The sequence below is a fragment of the Bacillus rossius genome, chromosome 1, assembly GCF_032445375.1.
Source record: "Bacillus rossius redtenbacheri isolate Brsri chromosome 1, Brsri_v3, whole genome shotgun sequence".
In the NCBI taxonomy this organism is placed as follows: Eukaryota; Metazoa; Arthropoda; class Insecta; order Phasmatodea; family Bacillidae; genus Bacillus; species Bacillus rossius.
The window spans coordinates 159,160,812-159,182,095 of record NC_086330.1 but is presented as its reverse complement, the minus strand read 5'-3'; the positions used below and the strand labels follow the sequence as shown (position 1 = coordinate 159,182,095).

The window sequence follows — 21,284 nt, the reverse complement described above, 5'->3', positions numbered from 1 at the left end:
TGGTAAAAAAAAGAAACTTGTTCAGTTATTATTAATATTTGGAGAAATTAGAAGATTATAAGTTTTTTTATTCCCAAACTTGTTATAGACACGGTCGAAATTTCAATTAGCAATATAAGCAAAATAAAGATGACTCCCATTCCAGACGTCTGGGTTTGACATTTTGATTTAGGTTTTGTCATGATTTTCTGAAATTATCACAGCCAAATGTTTGGATGGTTCCTTAAACAAGCCATTTATGATTTGATCTTCCAGAACTCACTACTTTCCTGAAGTTACAGCAGTTTGTTTTGCTGTAAGCATGTCTTGGAAAGGTTCTGGTTTTAATTAGAAATTGTTGCATAAAATAAGAACATGGTTAAAGGTGTAAATATGTTTTAATGGGAGAATTTTCATGTTTATCAATATACAAATTTTACAAAATATCTTTAAATATTACAAATGCAGGAAATTAATATTGCTTAAGTATCAAAATCCCTACCATTTCTGTTGTAATGTCATTTTTATTTAGTGTGATTAACATAGTAATTAAATAATATTACAGGTATTTTTTGGTTCTACTAAATAATATGATGCAGCACTATAATCTTTAGGCACCATATGTATCATTGGCCAGGGTTATTTTATAACCAATATAGTTTATAACAAAATATAACTAAGTGGAAAAAATTTTGCATTATTTAAGTTATGCCATATGTATACCTCTACTTTCCTTGGCAGACAAATTAATATTAGTCTTCTGTTTTAAATTTGAGGGTAACAAAAATACACAATTTTCTGCCTGCTCTTAAACTTGTCTACAACCATACTAACATGTAAATATTTTACACAGCCATTTTAAGCAGTATTAACAATCTGCTCTTGTACAACTGTTATGTTCCTTGTACACATTATAACAATCTGAATGCACTCTTGCCACTGGACGTGTGTGACACTCGTGACAGTCTCATAGTTCTGTAGCATCACTCAGCCTAAGATGTACAGGATGGTCACGGCACCCAGAGAGACCGCCCACGTGAAGGGGGCGTGGTAACATGCCGCCGCAGGGGCCTTCAGGTCGCTGTGTGGGTTGGAGCTGCTGTCACACACGTCTCCGCAGTCCTCTCCTTCGCAGATGTCGCACAGGGTGGCCACCCGCGGCTGGTAGAACACCCGGGCTCTGCGAGCTGAAACATGCCACATGCCAACATGCATTTCTGATTGCATTGCACTAAAAATCTACAAGTTTATACAAAATACACATAATTTTATGTATTAATTTTCTAGCATTGACATCTGAATGGTTACCCCACATAGATATCTAACTGCCTAAAATTTAAAAACTGTGTTTTTGGTGTGACAGTGATTTATAGGTAACAGTTAACAATGCAAATAACATATTAAGTCCAATTTCCTACTTGAGAAGTTTTTGTTTTTGATGAAAAGTTGGCAATCCATTGAAAATAGATTTAACTTAATTATTATTTACAATGTGAATATGTGGTTTAGATTAATTTTCCGGGTATTTGTTGTTCGCCTGTGCTAGATTTTAAGTGTTTTCCTGACACATTTTAAAGATATCGTTGTGGGTCAAAATTTTCCATGGTTCTTGAAATCAAATTTTAGGACTTTACTGATGGGACTCTGGGCTGGCTGCTCTGTTCACTCGCCGCGTGGGTGGCGGGACCAGTAATTGGAGCACGTGGCAGACGCAGTGTGCGGCTGGCACGCAGATTGTACAAATTCTCATGCAGTTTGTTTGTTCAGCCGTGCGTCTTGCGCGGTATTGGTGGCGATTTCTGGGGCGTGCGGTGTGGCTGCACATCTGGATGGAGGGGTCAACAACCATGGATTGTTCTAGTAGGTGTGGCGGTATGCGGGGATAAAAGCAGGAGTAAGCGTGAGCTCAAGGTTCACTCTCGCAGAGGCTATGACTCACGTCAGTGGTAAGGAGTAGTGTAGATTGGAATGTAGTCAGGGTAGGCTCACTGGTTGGGATGCTGCCCGACTTGGTAGCAAGTTGATAGAGTCCAAGTTTGAAAATGTAAAGTTTGTTCAGGTTTTCAAGGGCAGGAGAGGCGGTTTTAAAGTGATAGATCAAGAAATCTTCAGGTCTTTTAAAAACTTTCGCTATGTTTTCATAGCTGTAATAAGAACATCTAAAACCTGGATTTATTAAGGTTACACATTAGAAAGAATTAGGGAAGAATTTGGTGAAGTTCTCTCTCGTAGGGTCGTTGAATAGTTAATTACATGAGTCATTACTAATAGTTATTGTGAGTTATAAATGTAAGTTGTTTTCAAATTAGTGTTTAGTAATTTTTAAAAATCTCCTTTAATTCATCTCTCACCAGACATTTCATGCGGAGTGACAAACCTATTAGTTTTGATCCTAGAATGAAAAGTAATTAATCAAGTTAATTGGCACTGTAATAATAAACCTCGTATTAGCCTAAACGAGTAAGTCCCCTCAGAGTTACAGTTTTTTCCCCAGTGAAGTTAAGTCAACTCATAGTTTTTAATTGATTTTATTTAATTTTTCTTTCTTTTATACCAAGACAGACAATTTGCTAATAGCCTCTGTTGATGGTTACAATTTTTACTTAAAAATTATTTTCTGCAGTAGTGAAGGATGATACAAGATGAACATGTTAAGACTTATCTTAAAGCTTTTCCTAATGTTAATAATTACATTTTATCATTCTACACATATTTTAGTTTAGGTGGTGTATGTGGTGAGAGTTTTTGAAGTGAAACTTATTTGCTGAGGTAACAATTTTTGAGTGTTACAAAAATTCTGATCACATGAGGGGAAATAGTAGGTAATGTGGTGAGGGAACCGATATATAGAGAAGACGGCATGGAAAGGTAGAAATGACGCAGCTGTGCGTGGTTGTGTTTTGGGGGTGGACGTCAAGAACCGTTGGAGCAGCCTTGAGTGAGCTCCATGTGGAGGCGTGCAGCTCAGGTTGAACCCTGCCATGCTGCAGGGATAGGTGGGTCGCCCGCCTGCATCCAATATCACCCCAACTTAAGAGAGTATTTAGGCAGAGGATAACAACGGATTTGGAGCTTAGTGCTGTGAAAAATACGACGGGCCATGTTCGAAAGATAGTATTGTTATATCACGTATTATTAATTTAATTACTTCTGTAAATCAGTATTGTTAAACAGTGTTATGTGACTATTGTTTTAACTGTATAACTAAATATTTCTGCTGGTATAATGCTTTTTATGCTTTAGTTTGACATGGGTGGTAATTATTTATCATGAATTATTTGATTAAATTACACACCATATTACATTTATGAGCCAACGAGTGTGTAAATATGTTAAGTTCAACTAAGAGGTGTGAATATTTCTTGATCAGAATGTAGCTGTGGCTCAACAAAGAAGCATTGTGGTAGTTCCTAATCATATGCCATGTTATCAATTTCACATGCCCGATACTCAATTCAAGACTACACATGTTCATTTCAACAATTAGTTAAGCTGCATAAACTACCTAATTATGGCAAGCTTCAAGTTCAGGAATTATTTAGGATCAAAGTTTTTTTTATGTAGGATAAAAAATATTAGTATTCTTTTTTTTATTCGAAGAATCTAAAATTTATTTATTCTTGTGAAAAAGAGCTATTTCATTTGTGATCATACCCACATCCTTCGTGTTCTTAATTTTTTATCACTCTTTCTATTAAAAATTGTTAGTAACTTGTCTCCATAGACACTTAAAATAATTTATTTTACTCCATGGTCATGTTTAGTTTCACTGTGTATAGTGATTTTTATAACATGTACTTAAATAGGTTCCAGTTAAATCAAGTACAATAGAGTCTCGCTAATCCGAACTTGTCCGGACCGGGCCCTGTCCGGATCAACCGTAATCAACTTTAAAATGTATCAAAAACAAGTTTTATAGGCTAAAGAAAAAATCTTTATGCTTAAAAATCAACTGTGTTTTATTATAAAGTACTACTTAAGAAACTATGTACATATGTAACTTATATATAAAACATTACATTAAATTTATATTTAATTTTTCATTGAGTTGGAGCGCGAACGCTTCTAATGTTACGCCCGACAGTGGAACATCTTGTTCACGTTGTTGGAAAAACCAAATGTACAAAACCTCGTCTAAAGTTTAATTTTTTGGTTTTTTGTAAGGTACTTCTGTTATCCAGACTGTCCTTACTCACCATTTTGGCACAAAAATCTTCCATTTCTTTCTGATTTCTTTTTCAATGAGAAACAGTTTGTTTTCCCACTCCTAAATCTTGCACGATTCTAGTTAATGATTCACCCGCATCAATATGAAATAAGGCTTGGTGTTTTTGCTCCATTGCTGCAGTCACTTTCTTACGTTCAGTAGCCATTACGTTGCTCTTAATAAGTGCACACGATACAACACTCACACTGAATAAAAATAACTGTCATGAGCACCTATCACCAGCACGAATAACCATCGAATGAAGGGAACAAAACAAAACAACTCGCAGGTATAGAGTGAGTCACTTCTTGGAAAACAGACGATGGGCGGAAAACTAGTGGTAAGACTCCCGGCAACTGAGGGCAAGAGGACCCTATCTTAGAAATGTACTTTCTTATTTTCCTTTGTCACAACATTTTTTTTTTTTTTTTTTTTTTTATAGATTCGTCCGGATTAACCGGATGTCCGGACTAGCGGGGTCCGGATTAGCGAGAGACTACTGTACACCTATCCCTCACATAGCACAGCTAACACGTTCCTAAAAATTCTAGTTATTCAAAATCGCGTTATCTGAAGCATTAGTTTCCATGAATAGAAAGGATAATTTATTTAATATGTTCCAAAATTGTGTAGAAAATATACTTTAAGTAATATAAATGCGTTGAATAACACTCAACTATAAATTAGTCACACCATTTATCTTTATGTACCTCCCATCGCACTTTGTATGACAAATACGACACAGTGTAACGGGAGATACGTGGTTATGTACTTTATCGTTAGTCGGCTGGCTGACTTGCCCACCGGGGTGTGACCTTCAACTCACGTCGCGTACCTTTCCAAACCATTCTTTACTGACAGTGAAACCGATATTACTGTCCGGATAGTTACATTTCAATTTTTCAAAAATTAAAGTGCTTATTCATGTATCACCACCTGGTTCACACCAATCCTGTCAGGTGTATGATTATTTTTTTAATTGCAACATTAATTTAACAACCTTTTCCAAGGGAATCATCTATTCATTTTGCTTCCAGTATCTAATAACAAATATATTGCTGCTAGAGTAAAACCTTGCACGTACGCTCCCCGGTTTGTACGTACACCTCAGTCGTACGTACAGATTTTCAGAAACCGTGAAAAATGAGGCAAAAAAAATTTATATATATATATATATATATATATATATATATATATATATATGAAAAGTGTAAGAAATACGTTAAAGTTTATTAAAATACAGTTGCAACCTGCAGCGTTTATAACAAATACGAGCTTCATACACATTGCGTCACAATAAAAAATTTAAAAAAAAGGCCGCAAATTGATGGAAATTTATCGTCAATAGCGTGCCGTATGCAGAGAAAGGTCATTGTACTCGGTCAGCTACTATTACGGCGCGGCGTAGCCGCCGGCTGGCTCTCTTTGTTCCTTGAGCTGCACATGCGCAGTATAACTCACTCTATGCTCCGTCCAGATTCATGACCTTCCATCAGCAGCCAGCCAATAGAAGCGAGCGTAGCGGAAAAAAATAAAGCTCCACCTCCCGTGTACCAGTTTTGTACAGTTCTAATACCAGTTTATTGGTATACACACCAGTTTTCTCACTACCGTGACATGTTCAAGTTTACGTTCATCTTGATGTCTTGATACCAATAATTAATTATTTACAATCCCCAGAAATAAATGGTTAGTTTAAAAAATATGCATCAAATGTACAATACTTCCGAAATTATAAAATATGTATAAAGCAGTTACCAAGACTCCACTCATTTTATCTTGTGAAGTTTATGTCTCATACCATTATTTCGGCTAAGTTATGACATAAATACAGTATCAGAACTTGCAAGCAGCCACGTAATATTCCCGACATTCCCGTTACGTTTATACATTTGTGAGTTTACGTTTTTTCCTCGTGCATTTTAGATTGTCTTCTGCTATAATTACTCTGACTTACACACCTAGGCTTAACTTATTACATGTTTAGAAATAAAAGCAACTTTTCATGTTATAAAATATGTATATTTTACGATTTAAAATGTTCATTGCTGACTATAAACGTTACGTTTTTCACAATGTTTTTACTTTTTAGACCTACTAGCTAATCTTATCTACACTAAAAGTACCCACGATATTTTTTTATTTGTGCAAATATATTGTGTGTTAATTATTTTATTGATATAAACTATAAAAAAATGTAAACACAGGGCTTACGACATTGTCGAGTTTTTTTTAATTTTTACGTTTGATTAGCTCAAGTGTTCTTTCTGCACGAATAGGATATAATTTCGATTGAAAATACATCAGCACAATATATAGACACTGCAATTCATTTCTCGCGGCAACGGTGGGAAAAATTCTTGGTGATTGGGGGGGGGGGGGGGGGAGAGAGAGAGAGAGAATGCCACAAATGGACGTAATTTGGCCTCGCTGGTTCGTACGTACAACTCGGTCGTAAGGACAAATTTTGGAGAACTGTAAGTGTAAGTAGAATCTAGGATTCACTGTATTACAACCAGCAGCATCAGACACAAACTTTTGATAGTCTTTATTTCGTACGATTGTGCACACAGTTAGCTTGCTTAAAACTAAAGTGTACCAACATAAGTGTGTCCATGACAATCTGTGTGCCATAATACTTCTAGTTTTGTCTCAAATACTTGAACACGATGCATTATGCTCTCACTTGGAAGCCATGATTCCACTATGATTCCAACTGCAGGTGATTACGCACGTACAATTACCGTCAGATGAATGGGCAGACATTGCTCTTGTTTGTGTGAATTCCCTGCCACTGGCTAGACTGAGTTCAAGACCTGGTCTGTGGCTAGACGACTATGATACGGCACGGCGGCATACAGACGGATGTAAAAACATTTGGTCTTTTACACTCCATAGCCACAACTGAACTAGCCATAGCTGATTATTGTACAACAGCCAATAGCGTGGTCTCATATGACTAACTGCATGCCACGACACATCTGTTGTTTACAGAACTTGAAACAGACTTTGTGGAATCATGCATGACTTTTTTTTTTGCCTGCTGAGATTTCGCGCTAACTGAAATTTACAGACGTGCTATTCAAGACATTGCGCTAAATGAAGTGTAATCTGAAAAAGTGCTAAGTGAGGGATAGGTGCAGGGTTCGACTAACGCCTGTCCGCCTGTCCGGGGGGACAGGTTACTATTAAATTTCAACGTACAGAAAGTGCGTAGCTAGGCTGCAGCAAGCTGAGGAAGATGCATCTGATGACAGTTCATCTGATAAGTAGTTCAGACACATTAAACCAGTGATTTAGTACAAAACACTTAAATCAATATTTAAAACTGACTTGTTTTGAGTACAGTGATGTTCTTAAGCATATAAAGTGTTTATAACCAGTAATTTTTTTAACGTAAGCTGGGCAGGTGGTATTAGTTACGGACAGGTAAGTGTCCAATTATACCTGTCCGTTGGACAGTCCAGTTGAATCCTTAAAATCTATCCCTGGATAGGTGTATATTAATGGAAACACTTGAGTGCATTGCATTGAAAATTTGAACAGCATCGGGTGTTTTTTTTTTTCTGCATGGGCACAGGTAAACAGCCTGTATTGAATTCAAATTGCCAGTGATTGCAGCCCAAGGTGATGATTACATTCAAGAGGGGTGTTTAGTTTCAGGTAAATAGTTTATAAAAACCTATTTATCAAACAAAATATATTTTCTTTAAGTAGCAAGCTTACTACATGCAAACTTCTACAGAGAAGTGAGATATAAATATACCATAGTGTGGTTTAATTTTGATTAATAATATAATTCTTATGCAGAAAATTTTGTTGTTTAACACTTACATGAATCGTAGTAATCATAAATTGTTACTGGAACAGGTTTCTGTTTGGCCACTTTGTGCGTTCTGTGCGCTGACACAGTCGGACAGTTTTCTTGCGCAGACATCTGGAAATAATACAAGAAATCAAAAATATGATTTTGTTTTTGCTCTCAGGATGATCCATGACACATTTTCTAAACTCATATTATAATAATTGAAAACTTTAATATGTATTATCTATATCCATAAAAACACCCTGATTAAACTACACACTACAAAATTATAAATTATATGGGGTATAACTGATAAAATTCAGTGGATTAAACCTGGGGACTGAAAGATTTAATTATGAACTAAAGGGCTACAGTGCATTCCAAATTTCTGAACACTTCATTCATAGTAAATTTCACTAGTGTAACCAAACAAAATTATATTGTAAGGTAATTGTGTATTATTGCATATTCAGTTGAATTTTATGGTAGAACATGAAAATAAAGAAAGTCATTGGATGTGTTTGTAATGCTAAGTTGTGTTATTACAAAAACATATTTGGATTTTTAAATGTTTGCAAAGCTTTGAGGAACATTGTTCCAAGGAGCAACATATCCAATTGTATATTAAGGCTAAGATCCTGAGTTTCTCGCTAGCGGGCAAAGACACGCGTAGTTATCTTTGTCCTCAACAGAGCGCATTAGCAGTACTGTTGAACGATGTAGCGACGCGCGGAAAAAGGAGGGGGGGGTGGGCAAGAGGACGCTGTTCTCAGAATTCTTATCGCCCAGCGGGGGTGTCATGTTTACGACCGGTCTGGGAGAGAGGGGTGGGGAAGGGTGTACTCTTCCTCGGCTAGCATTAGATTTCCAATCCCTTTGCCTCTCTGTCCCTTTCCCATACACCCATCCAAGACTACTCGATCCTCAACAAAGCGCAAGAGAATAAATATTACTATTTTTGGTACATTTCAGTTAGAAACCCGTACGTAACCGAGTGCAACCCAAGGTAATTATAATAAATATTAATTTGGTGCACTACACATATACGATATACAAATTGTATGTTTTACTGCGGTGATTATGTGGCCAAAACTATCAAGATTTGGTCTCTTTTCCAAGAACGCTTGTTCACAGCTAACCGCTACATTCAAATAAGTTGGCCAGTAATGTAGTTTTCCTGCCCCCGTAAAAAAAAAATAATTTTTAACTGTGTACTACAAAGGTTTTGCGCTCCTACAAATTTTATTTCTTTACACATTTTGTCACAGGTGTGTGCGTATGTGTATTACACAAACAGTTGAACGTTGACCATCTAATAGCATGACGTTATGTTGCAAAGCGGTATTATTTGCTATATTTGATATCTCATTAGGACTGTATTTTTCTTTGCAACTATATATACAGGTGAACTTTTTATACTATCGGAGAATATTTTGTAGCTGAATATCTGTCTTCAAAATATTGCAGGTTATTGCATTAATTTTAGTGTTTTAAATGTATTATGTTTTTAAGCATGTATACATGAGGCTAGAGCTAGAAAAATGTTTGGTTTCCGTTTTTAGCTGACCTGCAGCTTATGGCTTTTGATTACACTTCCTTTTTTTTTATATGTAATGTTTAAAAACGATGTTATTTGTAAATGTCCTGGCATTCGTACTTCTTGTAAAAAAAACATAATCATATTTTCGAAAAATAAGCTATCATTTAGTAATTTATTATTGCAATATAAATACGTGTGTATGCCAGTCGCGTCTGGCGAAATGAGGAGCTCCTTCACGCTATCCCTACTGGTGACGTCAAGCATCACATCTTTTATGTATGAACTGGAAGTCAAAGAGGCTCGAAATAAACATCAGTTGTAACTAATAATAATAATAATTTAATTCTGAAAGGGCCACATACTCGAAGAATCGCCTTCTCTACGCAATCAAACGTGTTGGAAGTAAAATATCTAAGGAGTAGGCTACACGTCATAGGTTGTATAAGAATATTTCGGAGGGAGCTAACCAAAGGATATTTTATCAAGCATACAGATAAAGTGATATTTTAAGAGTAGTAATCCCCCCCCCCCCCCCAACACCACCCACAAACTGACGGATGTATTGACACATCCGTACATAAAAAAACACTGCTCCAGAATCTGCACCTGAATCGTCTTAGTGGGGAAAAGGTGTACATAAATTACGATCACTGACTGAGGTTATACAGGAGGTAATCAACCAGAGTAAGTGATTAGGAGCAAGGAATAATAATCCAATAAATATGCCATTGATATAATTTAATGATAATTTTTACTCGCGTTTTAGAATTTGATATTGCTGAATAGCAAATTTACATTTTAAAATATTGTAACAATGAAAAATTGCGAACCAATAAATATTTTTTGCTGAGTGTATAATTTGATTATGTCTTAAGACAAATAGAAACTAGATATTATGAGTACAAAATATTTGTAAGTAATAAAAATTTAGATAATAAAATACTTACATTCATACAAAATACAAATATTTTTTCTTAGATATACAAGTATAACTTCAATTCATTTTCGGCCAACGAACATAAAGTTATGCTTTGGGCCCTGATAATAAATAATACCTACATAATTACATTTTCACTTTTCACCAAAAGTACATGAGGTACAAAAGTCAACAAACCTTAAAACACAATAAAAATATACCCGGTATACATTATATTTTAATACAAAAACCAATACAATACTAATTTTAACTGAACAATTTTTTGGAGGTATGCATAATTTTATTAAAATTAATCAGAAAGTAATGCAGTTACATGTTTACAACCTTGCGTACTTCACTTGCCTTTGACGAATCCGGATATGTTCAATGTTTAGCCAGCCGAAAAGGATGTTTGGATTTTATTTTTAAACACATGTGAAATTAGTCCTTTCTTTTAACACTTCATCGCTGTCACGTGAATTTAAGGCATCTTACATTATTATTGTACTTTTGTTTTGTAGTAACGATCGGTAGGCTAAATATATACATGTGTTTGTTGAAACTTCGTTTTAAACATCCATAAATTAATTTTGTCAATTTATTTATTGATACCAGTAAAATACAAAATAAATGATATTTATTTTACGACCTCTTAAATTATTTAAATGATATATAAAATATGACCAAATTTTTTTTCAAATGAAGACGTATTTTCAACTGGAAGTACGCGAGAATTACACAGATTCATTTACTTGCGTATTGCATAGCATACTTCACGTCCATTTCTGACAGCCTTGCGAAGTCACTTCCAAAGTATCTACAAGTATATTCTTCAGGCGAATTCGGACACGGCATTATAATCTTCCATTATATCTAGAAGACGTGTTCTTACATTTGCTTGGAGTTTTCAATTATTTTTTTGAAATAATAAAGGCAATTTTAAAGTTTAACTCCATTTCAGAAACACTTACGCAATATATTTGGTGGTTCTCTGCAAGTGTATTTTGTGTTTTATTCTATTTCGATAATGAAGTCAATCTGAATTTATTGCCTTTTTTTCAGATTTGTTTATACATTAGATGTATATAAATATAAAAATGTATGTAACAGGATGAATCTTATATGGTTTGAACAGTTATCTATAATGACTTAGTTGGTTTGTTCATTAAAAGCCTTTCTTTTTTACTGTTCAAGTTGGATTCCTTTATAACTCAAAATAAATTATCACGTAACTAAAAAAATGAATAAAAGAGCAAACTTCTGTTAGTATAAAGGTGTTAATTTTATGAACATAATGTAATACAATTTGTTCTCTAGATAAGTAGATTTAGAAGTAAGACTTCATATATCAGTCGTTACCGTGGTACGACTTCCGGAAAAGTTTTACATACATATATTTTTTTTTACAGAAGGTACCGGAGCTTGCAGGTTGCGCAGTAAGTAATTGTATTGTTTGCGAGAGTTCTCTGTTGGCAGTAACACCTATGATATATGTTTGATGTTCTGTTTCCAACTCATCGTTAAAACTAAATTTTACAGACTGATTATTATCCTTTGATTTAAAATCTAAGTTATTTACAGTGTTTAAAATATGCTTTCTTGCGTTTAAGAATATTTCGTATTGTTTGTATGATGTTTGAGTTACCCGCAAAGATAATGAGATAGTTATTTTATACTGATTCTTTCGCGGGTTTTTTTAAATTTTAGTCTTGACAATAGGGAATGAATTATTCAGGCTGTGCTAAATAGATAGCTTATGCTTTATGTCATTAAGATCAAACTCTTCTGTTTTTGTGCATTGTATAGTATTCCTAGTTTAGTTAATTTATCCAACAATATATTTATACAGTCAAGGGCTTAGATGCTTTATAAAAAAACTCAAGTGATTCATAATCAGTTGCCGTGTATAGATATAATTTGTAGAAAATAAGCAGTATATGTTTTACTGCTTAGAGTTGATATAAAACCATGTATAACATTTGAAAGTATTTTGTACTTTTCATATTTAAAATTATCATGCAATGTTCAAATATTTTTCGATATAAGTAAGGACACATGTATAAAGCGAATACATGTCGTGTCAGGCTATTTCACACATAACTGTAGTTTTTTTCTTAGAGGTTTGGCGAATTGCGGGCGTGCAGCAGTACGGTAACTACGTCCTCATTGGCCCCGTCAAGTGCGGGAAAACAGCCTTCACCGACCACAGCCAATAATTAGAAGAAAAATCTACAGTGTTTTGTAAAATACCTTGACACGAAATGTATTCGCGAAATACAGATGTCCCTAGATATAAGCCGTAATTGATCTCGGACAATAATTTTCTTTACTGGTATTATCACCTTTCTTATGCAGGAGAATAGTTTTTGTAGTCTTGTGATACCCATTCTGAACGAATTCCAATAATGGAATATGTGTTTATTATAATAAATTTGAAAAAGAAATTATAAAAAATTACAAATTAATCTACTGCACATAAATCACAGATTTTAAAAAGCCAAAATTACTATAATATTCAAAATATTACAGAGCGTGCCATGTAGAAAACACGGACGCATGTTGTTGTCTAAATGAAATAAATAAAATACAAGTCTGCGGCTTTAAAAACCAAAGAAATAAAATGTTTCATAAATATTCAACGGTTATAAGGGTACAACCATTCATTACACTGATAGGACATAGTTTTTCAGTACATCATACTGATTCCAAACCAGACACACATATATAAATAATTTGTGTTACACTTCAATTAATTTGGCCATGATTTAAACCTGATAAATAAACAATGCAAACAAGCGGAACTGTACAGAGTATCTTCAAATAAAATCTGGGCCAAAAGTAAATCTATATTTTAGTGCTCAATACAATTCGAAGGAAATGGAAGATTTTTTGTAGTATTATAAATGATCATACAAGGATTGCTGATTTGGTTTTGTATTAATTTTGAGCGTAAAACTACCCCGAAAATATTGCCATCGTAAACATTACTATGAGTCTGATTGGCCATGTTGGTGATATGCACGATTTTCAAGGCTGTCTCCCGATATTATATGATATGTGTTTTATTTTTTATACAAAATGAAGCACGAATATGTTTTATATTTCTTGTGTGTGATACCAGTTGCAAAGACTTTGCAGTTGGATTTTATGGGTAGTGAATCAGTGGTATAAAATAACTTCATTTATTTTTTCCCGATAACATATTTTTGACATTAGTATAATTTTATCACTCGCCAAGCAGAGAACCTTATTTTTTTTGGTCACGAAAAAAATTGTTTGTATTCAATATCAGCTAATAACTTATTATTGCTAATGTCATCAAATACATTTACAGTACTGTTCAATTTGTACAAGCATGAGAAGTAAACAATAATTTCTGCAACAGCGTTCTTCCGAAAGAAGGTATACACCGATTTTAAAGGTGCGTGCCTATTTCTTAATTTTATTTTTTTAATAATTAGAAAATAAAAATTGGTACTTTTCCGAATTTCCTCATTGAGGCTGCGACCCAAATTTCAAGTTTCCAGCCCTTTTGGTAGTGGGTTGGAATTTGTATTGGCCAGTATGTGAGCGAGGGAACTACTTTTTGCATATTCGAGCAATTCAAAATTTAGGCCCTAAAGTTTAATTATAACAATTTCACGTAAACTAGATAGCTCAAAGGCTGGTAAAACAATATAATTTTATTTCATATAATTCTGTATCAATTTCATCGAAGTATTACACACCCATTTAAACACATTTTATATACATAATAATTTTACTTCAGCAAGGTCTTCGGTTTCTTGTAACACAAATAAAATTACCTAAAAAAATTACGGGAAATACTTAAAAAAGTTTTTAAATTGTAATATTTGCCAAAGAATTTAAATAAATCTAACTGCAAATGTAAGAACACAGTATAAAGGTCTTTAAAATTGTATTTTGGAAAATTACCTGAATTTTTATTTGCTAAAACTCCTCATTTCACTTGTTCAAAAGTATTTACATGTATACATATGCGTGCGTGTGTGCGCGCACGTGGAACTTATGTTTCTATGATCATTTATAGTTGCAAATAATGTAGCGGAAGTTAAATTGAAAAATATATAATTCTTTTTGGCCAATATTTGTTTTAAAACATAATTTTACATGACCCCAGATGCAAAAAAAAAAAAATCGCCACTGCCTTGTAATTGCGTTTCTAACGAACTTGTGTAACTAACGAAAATGCTCAAGGTTAGTGATAAAATAAATGCTTGGGTAGTGAAAAATCCATTGTTAAAAACCAAAAGTAATTTTAAACGACCTTTAGTTAACCATACTTGAACGACAGCATCGAGAGATTGTCCCTATTTTTTGTATCGTTATATACATAACTAAATCATTACGGGAGGAAGTTGCCATAGGCGGCTGGTCCTTCAGTTACTAATTTTTTTTAAACATCTATTAATATTTTTATCATAACTCATTTATGTAACATTACACCCAGAGGTATAGCCCATACTACCAGAGCTAAAGTCGAGGTACAAATATAATTAAAGAAACATAATTAAATAAATTATAACTAAAGAAATATAATTAAATTAATTTATACAAAATCATTGTCATTTTGCAAATCAATTTTTTTACAATAATTATTGAAATATTCTAATAAAATCTTAAACATTATATATTTGTCTTGAATAGAAGTATAAATAATAAATTAAATTTATTTTGGAAGTTATATTATTATATGTTTGCTATTATTTTAATACACCGTGATTGCAGGATTCATTCATGTGTTACGGTAAAGAGTCATATCAAAATACATAATGAAGTCACTAAGATAATATGTGAAATAAGGTTGTAATAAATGTAATTTGCGACGTTCACGTAGATGCCCGTAAACGAAACAGGTTAGATATCATATTTAGCACTTCAGTATTTCCAAAATAAGTTTTTTTTAAGGCGCCCAACTATTATAGTAAATCTCTATCTACTAAAACAATTCAGTAATTGTAGTTAGATGATTTTAAATCAAAAATATTCTATGAATAAATTTGTCACAAGAGAAGCATATTAATTATAATTTACATCACTGAGAAGATGACAAATATATCTATAGAAATTGTCGACAACGTGAGACGGTTTTCAATTCATTTATTACTATTGCTGATACTAGTGTTGTGTTTTGACCGTTTCGAAGCGGTAATATTCCCGCCTGAACTCCTGCGATATTCGAGGCATCTAGTGAGTAAACTCGGAACTAATCGGAGCTCTAGCGGCAAACTGTTGAACTCGTTCCTTTCATGAGCGGCAAGTGACAGTTAAATCACAATATTTTGTACTCAGATTATTTAAATTCTGTACGTTGTATTAAAAAAATTATACGGCAGAATTGTTCATTGTACCTCCTTTAAGTTGTGTGCAAAGTAACAGCCGTTTACCGTTTAAATATATACCTAATATTTAGTTTTTAAAATTTGAAAATTAAAATTAAATAAGAAAGCATTTTTTGAGAAAATTTTAATCATCATATTTACAAAATTTAAAGTTTTGTTTACAATTCTGCCGTTTATATATTTTTTATCTACTACGATATTCATGGCAGAAATAATTTTCTTGGAGGCTGCAAAACTAAGGATCTTAGCCTTAACGTTAAAAATTAAAATAAAGTAAGCAGTGTGAATGTGTTTGTGATTTGAAAGTGTAAAAATTAGTAAATTACCAAAAAATGTTTTTTTTCGTTGGGAAGTTTTGCATTTCAAAGTTTTGACTAAAGTAGATATGCAATAAGGAACAAATACCTACTTTAACATCTAAATGGCTGAAAGGAAACTCAAAGAATGTATTTGAAAGTACTAAATTGTTTATCTAGTGCACTATAGTTCCCAGCATCTTAAGTTAGAGCTATTTATGAGGGGAGGATCCAAAAATAATAGCATCATGTACTTGTAGCACTAGTTTTTGCAGTCTGGGAACTGTTATAGGACATCTCCTTAGTCAGTCTGACAAGTGGTGTCACCTGAAAACGACAAGTGTGGTTTCTCTGGTAATTCTTTGTCTCTCTTTAGTACACTCGTGATATGAAAAAATAGCTGATTCTCATGAGCAAGTAAAGTGTGACTTGAAGTTTTGTTTTTTACTTTGCGGAAACTTAACAGATGCACGCTGTTCGTGAGGATCAGCAATTATTTTTGTGTCACGAGAGCACTGCCAGAGAAACCACACTCATTTTCAGGTGAGACCACTTGCAGACCGACTCATGAGAAGTTCTACAATAGCTCTCAGGCTGTGAAAATTGGTACTCTAAGTATACAATGCACAACATCACAGTGCTGGTTCATTTTGGGTACCCTCTTTTATAGAAGTTGGTTGGGTGGTATTGTAACGAGAGTCATATTCCTTATTGTTATTCTGCATGTGTATATAGTTGCTTCTCTTGCAATTTGATATTGCCATGGCCTATGGCTTGTTAATTGCTTTCTTTTTATAACCATTCATTTATTTGCATAAGACAGAGTATTGCATAAATTGCTCTGTAGTAAGCTTTTTACATGTTGAAGGTGCCATGTCTAGTTAGTATTATGGCAAACCAAGTGGATAATTTACAACTGGGGGAGTAGTTACAGCAAGAAGAAAATAGATGCTACTAATTTGAAAGATTATTTGTGATGGCCAATTTAATTTAACCAGCAGTGTATTTTGAAGTGATTTAGATGACTAAATTATGAAGGTGTCAGTATTATCACTGATGTTGTGCAGTGTATACTTAGAGTACCAATTTTCACAGCCTGAGAGCTATTGTAGGACTTCTCCTGATTTTTTTATATTCACACTAAAGATAACTGAAGATGTAGGAAGAAAGTTAATTAAAAGGGGTTTGCCACAGTTTATTCTCCCAGCAGTATATGGCTCACATTATTCGGCGGAGTACAATAATTTTGTTTTAGGATAATTTACTACGTTATCAGTTCCCTTATAGGTATCGGTTGGATTAGTAGTAAGAGTTGATTATGATTAGGCATTAACCAATTTAATCCTTCAATACTATTGGAATTGATGAAGAATCCAATTGTTTTGGAATAAAAGCTGGTAGATTCTTCCCCTATAGGTAGAGCCAAGATTATATGGTTTTATGCGAAATCGCGAATTTTCACGCGAAATTCATCCCAAACCGCGAAAAATGCGAAATGTTTTCTAACCACAAATAAACACCTCAATATTGATTTAAATCGTTAACTACCGACTATTGGTTGATTGACAAAAATTCCGTATCTGTTTGTAGAAGAAATGGTCGTCATCCAACTGCAGTGTGGTGGTTATTTAATGCGTTAATTATTCATCTTAAAAAATTACAAGATATCACAAAAATTGACGATTTCACGAACAAAAAAAGATCGTTATCGGAGTTAGGTTAGAGTTTTTAAACGCATCTAGCCACTAGAGATCACGCAATATTACCAACTGACGATCGTAAACTTAAAATTATCAAGTTAACAAACACAACAACGTGAAAAATCTCAGCGCCTTGTTTGCTGTATCCTTTGAAAAATACACGTGAAAAAAAACTGCATTCATTAAATAAATACGTATGAAAATAAAATAAAAGCGAACATTGATATTTAATGATCACTTAATATTTAATGAAATTTCACTGTAACGCAATTTTGTGTGCTTGTTGAATAAGCAGTTTACCGTGAAGCCTTCATTTTCATTTCACACTTCACAGGCGAGAGTGCCAAAATCGTAACATAATCGAAGTTTTCCGATCGCTAATGAAAAAGCACCATATTGCAAGGATTTATTTATTTTACGGTCATTAAATATTTTAAATAACGCTTACCTACCCAACCCTCCCGGAAAATAAATAAAAACATTTATTTCACTGACCTGACATAACCTAACCTTTTACTTCGGGTTGAGTATATGGCTCTCTCGCCTGTAAAAAGTAGGCTTCCCGCGGTTTATTTTTTCGCTAAAACTTCAGTAAATACTAGTTTTTGGTACCTCCGGGCTTTGTTTACAAATGACGTGCATAAATGAAAGCTAAATTTCTTAATCATGCCGAAAAATAAAGCTACTGCGGCATCACGTGCTGACGAGTTTAAGAATGAGGGATTATATGTCAGTGACGGAAAAATACTTTTCTGTAAATATTGTAATTGCCGTTTGGAGCATGAACGTAAGGACACGGTAAACAAGCACATAATTAGCGACAAACATGTAAAAGCTAAACGATCCCCATGCACTTTGAAACGACAGCTTTCTATCCCAGAAGCAGGAGTGGCGCAAATATGCGCAAAAAAACAAAAGGAAGATTTTGTTCTCGAAACTGTTGAAGCCTTTGTAGCTGCAGGTATTCCTCTTGAGAAACTTGACAACAGCAAGCTGACTGCATGGATGCAGAAGCATGTAAGTGGTGCTGGTGATCTTCCAACAGCGGATTGGATGAGGAAAAAGTACATTCCCCTACTTAGAGAGAAAAAAGAAGTGGAAATCAAGCAGCAGCTCTTGGGGCAAGATGTGGTCATACTCGCAGATGAAACCACTGACAAGAGTAATAATTGTGTTTTCAACATCTTGTTTAAAATTCTGAAACCAGGTGCTGAACAAGATGTTATCTTAGGGGCTTCTTGTGTCCTTGATGCAGCAAATGCTGTTTGTTGTTCTCGGGCAGTGATTGATGTATGCTACAAATATGAAGTCAAGGAAGAAAACATAATTGCGTATGTTACAGATAGTGCCAGGTACATGACAAAATCTGCTGGTACCCTTGAAGGTGTATTTGGTGACCACATGTACCACATACAATGTTGGGCCCATAAAGTAAACAAAATGAAAGCGGATTATCCTGAATTTGCAGCTGCTGCTTTAAAGTTAATATGGATACCTGCAACGAATGTGGACTCAGAAAGATCTTTTTCTAAGTATTCTGTAGTTGTAAGTGACAGAAGAAGATCTCTAAAACCAGAGAATGCTGAACTGCTGACAATGGTGGCTTTTTCCTGAGCTTAATTATATTGCATTTATAGAACAAAAGTTTAACTGTAGTTTCTATTTTAATTAATTTAGACTCTCTCCTGAACTCAGGAACAGTACTTACCTGCATAAGAATACTAAATATTTTAGTTGTTAATTTTTTATGTACTCTCAACATAGTATTGTTTAATGTGCATATTTTAAGTCTCTAACCACGAATTATTGAAGCATTTGATCAAGGCAGCTCTGCTAGGTGTGTACATGTTATTACATGTGTTTTAATTTTTTATGACGATAAAGACGAAATCCACAATTCTTAATGACGAAAAGTCCTTTTTCATAACACCATAAAATCTTGGCTCTACCTATAGGCCTAGTACAAAATTGAATTTTGGTTTTCATTTTCGATTTGTTAATTCTTTAGATATAAATTTTCATCCAACTAAAAAGCTGACTCCCCCAACTAAATTGGCATCGGTCGACGGCCCTAATAATCTATCAGCATTGGCCGACACATCACTATTGGAATAACATTCACCCATCTAATCTGCCAATGCCCAACTAATCTGTCTACACCCTACTTAACCAGTAATTTTTGACTTATCAAAATAGTTTTATTCATAAATATTTTACTTTTTTTATTAATATTTATCAGTGTGTTTACAGATTTATCAAGGTATTGATCAAATTTGCCAGAAGTCTTGGGTGCTATAATTGAGTTTTTATCAGTCCACAGGTTAACATTGATTTTTTTTTATAACTACTGCCAAATTTAAGAGTATTTACACAAGTATCATTAATTAAAATAATAATACAATTTTGTGACAGCTTAAATAAACACATAAATATGTGATTTTAAGGTTATAGTGTCCTAAATTTGTCAACTGTTTATTAAATGCATGTCTAAACTTGGATCTGAATCGAAAATGTTTTTGAATCGACCCAACCCTAGTAAGTAGTAGTTTTATGGATGTAGTCGTGTAAGCGTTGTACCAGACCAATAGTAAGTGTCCACCACTTGCTCCAGGTTAGAGATGGTTGCCAGTGGAGATTTGGTTTAGGAAATATCATGGCAGCTCCCATCTTTGGGAGCCCTTGCAACCATATTCAATCTGAAAAGTACTTAACAAATGTAGTTTCCCGCTAAGAGCACGTGGAGATTGTGGCATGCATCTGTCATACAAACTGTGTTCAGTATCTTAATATAAAAATTAAATTTGGGAGCACTGACTTTGTCAAAATACAGCATGACAGTGGTGTCCCCATCCTTGGTCTCGACTCGTTTCACATTTTCAGATGCTTGAAGGCTCGGCAAGGTCTCCAGGTCAACCGTGAAACCTGACGGCAGGGCTACTTCCATCACAGCCATGTTGCTCTCGTTGCTCTTCCTCGACACAAACCTGAATGCAAACAACTAGGTTACAGACTGGAATCCTAGTAACTCAAATATGAATTTTTTTTATAAGATTATTAAGGTACCAAGTACAAAGCAATAAAATTATTAAACACCCATCTAGACCATCCATAGATGAAACTTCAAATGTTCAGTCAGAACATCCTGCCGAACATACAGTATATAGGAACAATGTTGGCATCATTTTGCAAGTTAATTAAGCACCACCGCTTGCATTTTAAACAAAAAGAAAAATTGTAAAATTAAAAATTACTTATGCAATAGCAAGATTAATTATGAAGTACTTTTAAAAAGTAAACATATAATAACGTATTGTATATACCTACCTATGCATGTTTTTAAATACCAGGCTCTTTTTGCAAAATCTGTAATAGAATTAGTTTTGCTCTCTCTTTCACACTTAATGAATATGCAGTTAGAGTCCAGCAGTTTAAAATTTACGTGGTCTCACTAGTAGATTCTTGCTCTTTTATACATGTA

At 34.0% G+C, this 21,284-nt stretch overlaps 1 protein-coding gene across 2 annotated transcripts in view; it reads right to left on the bottom strand.

The window, feature by feature from the left end:
- Positions 1-358: 358 nt before the first annotated feature.
- The window catches only part of LOC134546349 (CD109 antigen-like), a 211,467-nt gene continuing 190,541 nt past the window's right edge, over positions 359-21,284 (bottom strand). For both annotated transcript variants that reach the window (XM_063389125.1, XM_063389124.1), the window contains exons 26-28: positions 20,622-20,790; positions 8,021-8,123; positions 359-1,166 (exon numbers count right to left, since the gene is read on the bottom strand). In XM_063389125.1, coding sequence (XP_063245195.1) covers positions 967-1,166; positions 8,021-8,123; positions 20,622-20,790 — 472 coding nt within the window. In that variant the 3' untranslated portion in view covers positions 359-966. The remainder of the gene's footprint in view (positions 1,167-8,020; positions 8,124-20,621; positions 20,791-21,284) is intronic.